Source organism: Tachypleus tridentatus, chromosome 9 (genome assembly GCF_004210375.1).
Source record: "Tachypleus tridentatus isolate NWPU-2018 chromosome 9, ASM421037v1, whole genome shotgun sequence".
In the NCBI taxonomy this organism is placed as follows: Eukaryota; Metazoa; Arthropoda; class Merostomata; order Xiphosura; family Limulidae; genus Tachypleus; species Tachypleus tridentatus.
The window spans coordinates 167,810,054-167,820,011 of NC_134833.1; the positions used below are offsets into that span (position 1 = coordinate 167,810,054).

The following is a 9,958-nucleotide window of genomic DNA, read 5'->3' on the forward strand; positions in this document are numbered from 1 at the left end:
CAGAGAAAGCTTCTAAAAAATAAAAAAACAATAAAACATAATTACAGAAACTTCTAAAAAATAAAACAATAAAACATAATAACAGAAAGCTTCTAAAGATGAAACAATAAAACATAATTACAGAGAGCTTCTAAAAATAAAGACAATAAAACATAATTACAGAAAGCTTCTAAAGATGGAACAACAAAACATAATTACAGAAAGCTTCTAAAATTAAACAAAAAACATAATTACAGAAAGCTTCTAAAAGATGAAACAATAAAACATAATTACAGAAAGCTTCTAAAGATGAAACAATAAAACATAATTACAAGAAGCTCTAAAGATGAAACAATAAAACATAATTACAGAGCTTCTAAAGATGAAACAATAAAACATAATTACAGAAAGCTCTACAAAATAAAACAATAAAACATAATTACAGAAAGCTTCTAAAGATGAAACAATAAAACATAATTACAGAAAGCTTCTAGATGAAACAATAAAACATAATTACAGAAAGCTTCTAAAGATGAAACAATAAAACATAATTACAGAAAGCTTCTAAAATAAAACAATAAAACATAATTACAGAAAGCTTCTAAAGATGAAACAATAAAACATAATTACAGAAAAGCTTCTAAAGATGAAACAATAAAACATAATTACAGAAGCTTCTAAAGATGAAACAATAAAACATAATTACAGAAAGCTTCTAAAAAATAAAACAATAAAACATAATTACAGAAAGCTTCTAAAAATAAAACAATAAAACATAATTACAGAAAGCTTCTAAAGATGAAACAATAAAACATAATTACAGATAACTTCAAAAATAAAACAATAAAACAATTACAGAAAGCTTCTAAAAATAAAACAATAAAACATAATTACAGAAAGCTTCTAAAATAAAACAATAAAACATAATTACAGAAACCTTCTAAAAATAAAACAATAAAACATAATAACAGAAAGCTTCTAAGATGAAACAATAAAACATAATTACAGAGCTTCTAAAATAAAACAATAAAACATAATTACAGAAAGCTTCTAAAGATGAAACAACAAAACATAATTACAGAAAGCTTCTAAAATTAAACAACAAAACATAATTACAGAAAGCTTCTAAAGATGAAACAATAAACATAATTACAGAAACTTCTAAAATTAAACAACAAACATAATTACAGAAAGCTTCTAAAATTAAACAACAAAACATAATTACAGAAACCTTCTAAGAACAAACTAATGTAGTTTCATGTTACAATCTGAAGTCATTCTATTTGGTGGTTAACAAGTAAAAAGACTGACTGATCTCATCTTGAGATACAGTAGACAAAAGTAACATAAAATAGTTTCACTTAAAAGAAACATTTGAAATTTAAATTTTGAAATGAAGAAAAATATTTTAATCTTAACATGAAAACTGCTTCACACACAGGACTATTCAAAACAAATACTCAGCACGCTAATGGACAAATCTTACTTTTAATTTATTAAAAATAATTCACTAAAAATATGATTTTTTTTTATATGTGAAAAAAACTTTAATGTTAACTGAAAGACTACCAAATTTTGTGAAGATATACATACACAATATTGAAAGTTAGAATGGTTAAATCTATAAAGACTTTAAATGAGTACAAAGAGGTCACACGGTCAATCAAACTGAAAGAGCCTGTTTTGTGAGAATCAAAAGTAATAAAGGAATCTGATGTTCTCATTTTATTTGTGTGTTTCCTAATATATATTTGATCTCCTTGAAACTTCTTGTATGTTTGTTAATTTTGAAGGCTATTGCTTATGTTTCAGTGGGTTTAGTACCACAGTTAAGAAATAAATTCAATGATTTTTGCAGGTGATTGCTAGGAGCAGATTCCTAGTCATGCTCCAGACTGCTATCTTGTCAGCATACAGATAGTGATATGTTAAGTTATGGAATGTCATTCAAGGTACTTTATTATCTTACGTTCCAAGCACTACATGATGTGGTGTTCAATACCTCAAGTAACATGACTACCAATGATACTTAGTTTATCAAGGTACTTTATTATCTTACATTCCAAGCACTACATGATGTGATGTTCAATACCTTAAGTAACATGACTACCAATGATACTTAGTTTATCAAGGTACTTTATTATCTTACGTTCCAAGCACTACATGATGTGATGTTCAATACCTTAAGTAACATGACTACCAATGATACTTAGTTTATCAAGGTACTTTATTATCTTACGTTCCAAGCACTACATGATGTGATGTTCAATACCTTAAGTAACATGACTACCAATGATACTTAGTTTATCAAGGTACTTTTATTATCTTATCGTTCCAAGCACTACATGATGTGATGTTAAATACCTTAAGTAACATGACTACCAATGATACTTAGTTTATCAAGGTAACTTATCTTACTGCCCAAGCACTACATGATGTGATGTTAATACTGTAAGTAACATGACTACCAATGATACTTAGTTTATCAAGGTACTTTATTATCTTACGTTCCAAGCACTACATGATGTGGTGTTCAATATCTTAAGTAACATGACTACCAATGATACTTAGTTTATCTTCAAATAAAAATTTTCCATACCTTTCTTTCAGAATCAACTAAAATATCCAGTGTACATTCAACATCTTGTAACCAGAGCCGAGCATTCTGAAGTGTACCACAAGTGATCACCAACACATCACAACCTGCTTTCCTGAAAACTTCCTGAGATGACAGGAAAAAACATTAGTTAATATTTGTGCTATACAGCTTTTTACAGGTGAAAAGGTTAAACTAGTTGGTTGGTTGATTTAGTGTTTTATGACACAAAGCAGCAGCTACCTGCACCAAACATCCAGTAAAATTCATACAAGGAAATTAAGGTAAAACAAAACAGTTAAAAAAACTACTGTAATTCAAGTTGTAAAGGACTTTCTGTAGCGTGACTATTATAACTTGCCAGGAAGACTAACAGGTAAGTACAAAAACCACCATCAGTCACCTGAAGATGACCTTTCCAGTCCTGGTTTCGAGTTACTTAATGTTACGGTCAGTTTCTAATTTCAAATTGAACTAGATAAACTGTGATTTTTAAAAGGGAACCACATTAAAAAAGGTTTAATGTATATATTAAAATACTTAAATTGCATTAAAAAGATTAATGCCTTTAAAAACTAAAAACATTTCTAAGGTGGACAGTGTCACCATCACCAATAACACTGTCTAATGTTATGGACAAACCTTGGGACAGAACATGCTTAAAACAGGGCTGTCATTGTGAATCATAAAGATGACAAAAAAGTAAAATATGGCTTATTGTGATCCAAGTGTTACACAAAGTACACACTGGTGCATTAGTTCCAGATAAAAGAAAACAATGAGTTAAAAAACTATAACCAACACACAGTCTAGTTAGAACAACTTCCTCTTTCCGATCCTTATGAAAACAAGACGGCCAAAGACCAATATAGGGTTTTATTTGGAAAAGCTTGTTTTCACGTTGCTCACTCCAAGTCGACTGTCAGCTGGCATGGAGCTGAGCCTTGAATACAGGACTATAGTCCATGCATGGAACAGGCACAGCAGTGATAGTACCAGAGCAGATAGATTTAGCTGCAGTGTCAGCTAAATGGTATACTCATTCCCAATACCAATGTGGCCCTGCATCCAGAAAAACTGGATAGAAGTAGATGTTAAAGAGAAATGGGACAGTCGGTTTTGAATATTGGCAAGAACAGGGTGTGAACCAACGTGAAGCGGTTACAGGGCCAGTAGAGAACTAAGCGAAGTCAGTATAAATTGTGCAGTTGGTACTGCTTAGCTTCTATGTGATCCATGGCAAGAGAAATGGCATACAGTTCAGCAGTGAACAGAGAGGCTGTAGAGAGGATTCTGCATGCTACCACAGAACCACAACAAACCATGGCAGAGCCAACAGAGTCATCTGATTTGGAATCATCTGTATAAATAGGGATGGAAGGATGGTTCAAAAGTTGTTCAGCAAATAGCAGACAGTATTTCCAATCAGGAGTGTCTACTTTTCTCAGATGACTTAAAGATAGGTCACAATTGGGGATTGTAAGAAGCCATGGTGGGATGGGCTGGCCAGTGGATACAGTAATGTTATCCAAGGACAGACCCAATTCATCTAACTGCATCTGGAATGAAGGCCAAAGAGGAGCAATGGCAGACCGTCTGGTCTGAAAAAGCATGGTCCATCAAGGAAGGAAAACACAACCTCAGGTGGGATGCTTTGATAAGGAACAAAGTTTTGAAGCATATAGTAAAGACAGCTGCAAACGGCGAGGTGCAAAGAAGGTTCATGAGACTATGTATAAGTTCTGAACTGGGGAAGTGCAGAAAGCACTGGGATGTTTAGATCCCAGAGGAGGTAAGCTAAGAAAACAGAACCTTTCATGGGAGGTACTCTGATCACATACAGGAAAATTATTTGTTACTGTCCTGTAAATGTGACATGGAATAAAACATAAAACTATTTGTTACTGTTCTACAACTGTAACATGAAATGAAACATAAAACTATATGTTACTGACCAAAGCATCGAGTCTTCACCTTATTGAATTGTGGAAGCAAAAATAATTTTATTAATCTTAAAGTGGATCTCTTACCTTCTGCTGTTGCAACAGTGTCACATGATCACGCGTCAGGGTAGTCAAGCAAAGTGCCGAGAGGAGAATCAGCAACAAAGAGGAGAAGCCTTGGTCAACATACTGTTGTAGGTTTCTCACTTCTCCTGTATCAGCTTTAACCACATCCAAATTAAACAAGGATAATGATAACACCGTTTCATTGACAGTTCCAAACGATGTTGGTTGGTAAAAGAATCTAGTTTGGTCAAACAAGTGTTCCACTTTCCCTGAAAACATGAAAATAGAGTTGTTCAACACACTTTACAACCTATATCAATCTTGTTTTCATTTTACAGAAGAAGTTGAATATAATTTTATTTAACATACTACAAACACTATGACTAACAATCTCACCTGAGTTGGTTTTCCAGTTACAGAAATATCTATGACTATCACATACTATATTCTTTAATATGTGTTTTACAAATAAAAAGTTTGATAACTATATGCAGAAGTAACAGATACAATTCATCTTCACTGTATTCAGGTGCACAGTTTAATTTTGTTGCAGTTAAACTGGCTTTAGGCCAAAAATACAGTTTTCTCTCTCTACATTTTTTCTGTAGGTACATACAAAAAGGAATGAAACTTCAATTTATAGACTAGTAAAGTATTAAAGCTAATTAAATTTTTAGTATTATTGAAACAAAGACAAAATTCTACACATATTATAGAAAACATTAACTAAAATGGAGGTATACAATTATAACCACCTAAAGCAGTCATACACTAAACAATCATTGGCTCACTAACCGATATCACTAAATATTATTCAACACTACTTTAATGTTCTTGGAATTATTATGAAGGCAAATCGTCCTTTAATGTAATATTCATCAAGTTTCTTGATTTCACTCACCTCCATGTCATCTTTAAAGTAATATTCATCAAGTTTCTTGTTTTCACTTACCTCCAGGTCTCCTTTAAAGTAATATTCATCAAGTTTCTTGTTTTCACTCACCTCCATGTCATCTTTAAAGTAATATTCATCAAGTTTGTTTCACTCACCTCCAGGTCTCCTTTAAAGTAATATTCATCAAGTTTGTTTTCACTCACCTCCAGGTCTCCTTTAAAGTAATATTCATCAAGTTTGTTTTCACTCACCTCAGGTCTCCTTTAAAGTAATATTCATCAAGTTTCTTGTTTTCACTCACCTCAGGTCTCCTTTAAGTAATATTCATCAAGTTTCTTGTTTTCACTCACCTCAGGTCTCCTTTAAAGTAATATTCATCAAGTTTCTTGTTTTCACCTCACCTCAGGTCTCCTTTAGTAATATTCATCAAGTTTCTTGTTTTCACTCACCACCAGGTCTCCTTTAAAGTAATATTCATCAAGTTTCTTGTTTTCACTCACCTCAGGTCTCCTTTAAAGTAATATTCATCAAGTTTCTTGTTTTCACTCACCTCCAGGTCTCCTTTAAAGTAATATTCATCAAGTTTCTTGTTTTCACTCACCTCCAGGTCTCCTTTAAAGTAATATTCATCAAGTTTCTTGTTTTCACTCACCTCCATGTCTCCTTTAAAGTAATATTCATCAAGTTTCTTGTTTTCACTCACCACCATGTCTCCTTTAAAGTAATATTCATCAAGTTTGTTTTCACTCACCTCCAGGTCTCCTTTAAAGTAATATTCATCAAGTTTCTCATTTACACTCACCTCCAGGTCTCCTTTAAAGTAATATTCATCAAGTTTCTTGTTTTCACACACCTCCATGTCTCCTTTAAAGTAATATTCATCAAGTTTGTTTTCACTCACCACCAGGTCTCCTTTAAAGTAATATTCATCAAGTTACTTGTTTTCACTCACCTCCATGTCTCCTTTAAAAGTAATATTCATCAAGTTTGTTTTCACTCACCTCCATGTCTCCTTAAAGTAATATTCATCAAGTTTCTTGTTTTCACTCACCTCCATGTCTCCTTAAAAGTAATATTCATCAAGTTTGTTTTCACTCACCTCCAGGTCTTCTAGAGATTCAAAGCATCTCTTATGTCTTCATTCCTGTAACATATTATCAGAAAAGTTAGAACTACAACAGATACACAACACTATGTCATACAAGTCAGAACTACCACAGATACACTACAGTAGGTCATACAAATCAGAACTACCACAGATACACTACAGTAGGTCATACAAGTCAGAAGTACCACAGATACACTACAGTAGGTCATACAAGTCAGAACTACCACAGATACACACACAGTAGGTCATACAAGTCAGAACTACCACAGATACACAATACACGATGTCACAAGTCAGAACTACCACAGATTTCACTACACTAGGTCGTACAAGTCAGAACTACCACAGATATGATACACTACACTAGGTCCGTACAAGTCAGAACTACCACAGATACACTACACTAGGTGCATTTTACAAGTCAGAACTACCACAGATACACTACACTAGGTCGGGTACAAGTCAGAAATACCACAGATACACTACACCAGGGTCGCACTAAGTCAGAAATACCACAGATACACTGCACTTTAGGTTGGCACAAGTCAGAAATACCACAGATACACTGCACTAGGTTGTACAAGTCAGAACTACCACAGATACACTGCACTAGGTTGTGCCTGAAGTCAGAACTACCACAGATACACTACAGTAGTTCATACAAGTCAGAACTACCACAGATACACTACAGTAGGTTCATACAAGTCAGAACTACCACAGATACACTTTACAGTAGTTCAATACAGAGTCAGAACTACCACAGATACACTACAGTAGTTCATACAAGTCAGAACACCAAGAGATACACTACAAGTAGGTCATACAAGTCAGAACTACCACAGATACACTACAGTAGGTCTTACAAAGTCAGAAATACCACAGATACACTACACTAGGTTTGGCTACAAGTCAGAACTACCACAGATACACTACAGTAGTTCATTACAAGTCAGAACTACCACAGATACACTACAGTAGTTCATACAAGTCAGAACTACCACAGATACACTACAGTAGTTCATACAAGTCAGAACTACCAAGAGATACACTACAGTAGGTCATACAAGTCAGAACTACCACAGATACACTACACACTGGTCAGCTACATGTCAGAACTACCACAGATACATTACACTAGGTTGTACAAGTCAGAACTACCACAGATACACTACAGTAGGTCATACAAGTCAGAACTACCACAGATACACTACAGTAGTCCCATACAAGTCAGAACTACCACAGATACACTACAGTAGTTCATTACAAGTCAGAACTACCACAGATACACTACAGTAGGTCATACAAGTCAGAACTACCAAAGATACACTACACAGTAGTTCATACAAGTCAGAACTACCACAGATACACTACAGTAGTTCATACAAGTCAGAACTACCACAGATACACTACAGTAGTTCATACAAGTCAGAACTACCAAAGATACACTACACTTGGGTCATACAAGTCAGAACTACCACAGATACACTACACTAGGTCATACAAGTCAGAACTACCACAGATGATACACTACAGTAGGTCATACATGTCAGAACTACCACAGACACACTTTACAGTATGTTATACATGTCAGAACTACCACAGATACACACTACACTAGGGTGGTACAAGTCAGAACTACCACCAATACACTACACTAGATGCATTTTCAGGCAGAACTACCACAGATACACTACACTGGGTGGGTACAAGTCAGAACTACCACCAATACACTACACTAGGTCATTTAGGTCAGAACTACCACAATGTACACTACACTGGGTCAGCACAAGTCAGAACTACCACAGATACACAACACTATGTCATTTCAAGTCAGAACTACCACCAATACACTACACTAGGTCATAGAAGTCAGAACTACCACCAATACACTACACTAGGTCATACACTATACAAGTTAGAACTACCACCAATACACTACACTAGGTCATACACTATACAAGTTAGAACTACCACCAATACACTACACTAGATCTGTGATGACAATCATACAATATACAATTTATAACTTGATATCAACACTTTTGAAATATACTGTAAGAGATCCTATCTCATACAAAGGTTTACATTACTAACTGATTCAGTAGTTATAATTCTTTACAATGATGAAAATTTCCTCTGTGTGGATACTGAAACAAACTCAGAAATTCCTTTCAGTAAGTTAACATTTTAACATCTCTTTAAAGTTTACTTGGTTTCTTTGTATTCTGTACTTTTATTGCTAAAAATATGATCTTGGAAACTCACTGTTACTACTAAACAAGAAAGGTTTAAACATAACATTTAAAAACAACTATGAAACTATACAATCCTTAATGGTAACTACACCCCAAAACATTTAACAACCATTCTTACAACACTCGACTCTTTTTGACAACAACTCAAAATACCTGTAATGTATCCTCATTTGATCTTCAAGTTCTGATCGACTATTTACTCAGAACTATAATAAAAAGTGAAGAAAGTAACTTTTACTACATCTAATAACAAAGTAAAATATTGTTTTAAAGCAAAACCTCAGATTATTGATTTCATTTACAGGTGGAACAAGTAATAAATCGAGTTTCACTACATTTGTAAGTTTGTTTGTTTGTAATAAAGAACAAAGCTATACAATGGGCAATCTGTGCTCTGCCCATCAGGGGTATCAAAACCTGGTTTCTAGCATTGTAAGACCACAGACAAACTGGTGTGGCACTGGGGCATTTTATAGAGTCAAACTGTTTCCTCATCTTTGAAAATGGTTCTAGTCAATAAGTCATATCCACTGTGCTGCATCAAACCTCCCCATGCCAAACAAGATAAAAAAATCTCTAAAAGCATCTAAATTAAGAACATAAATTAGAGCAATATACTTACTTTTAATTTACAAAAGTAACCCACTACCTATTGTTTTAATATTGCCACATGTTCCTGTTAACATATGAACATAGGTTCACATATCGGTGATTTACATACATTAAAACACAAACGTAGGTTTGTTGTTTCAACTGTCATGTTGTGTCAGGTTGTCCATTTCCTTATACAGAACTTACTACTTCAATCTTAGTTCATCTTCTACAAACAGTAATATTTACTTGACTTCAAAAACAAGATATTGTTTTGTTTACAAATTACAGTTTACTTTGCTCTCAAATTACTTGTGTTGTCTTATTTAAAACAGGCAACACATGTTAACAACAAGAACAAATGTGATAAAAAAACTAGGGAAAGATCATTACCCTCACATGTTACATTTAGTCTTATTTTGTGGAGGTGGACCAAAGTGTTATCTGTAACACATTAATACAATAAGAGCTACAATAGGTAAGAACCACTTGGTCCTATTTCAATTATCTCCATTATAATTTGTT

At 33.6% G+C, this 9,958-nt stretch overlaps 1 protein-coding gene across 1 annotated transcript in view; it reads right to left on the minus strand.

Annotated features, from left to right (window-relative positions):
• The window catches only part of LOC143227576 (muscle-specific protein 300 kDa-like), a 134,068-nt gene that overhangs the window by 3,615 nt on the left and 120,495 nt on the right, over window positions 1–9,958 (minus strand). The window contains 6 exon segments of the mRNA XM_076459005.1: window positions 2,579–2,701; window positions 4,606–4,853; window positions 5,027–5,186; window positions 5,635–5,740; window positions 5,980–6,391; window positions 7,101–7,233. Of these exon segments, the coding sequence (XP_076315120.1) occupies window positions 2,579–2,701; window positions 4,606–4,853; window positions 5,027–5,186; window positions 5,635–5,740; window positions 5,980–6,391; window positions 7,101–7,233 (1,182 nt within the window).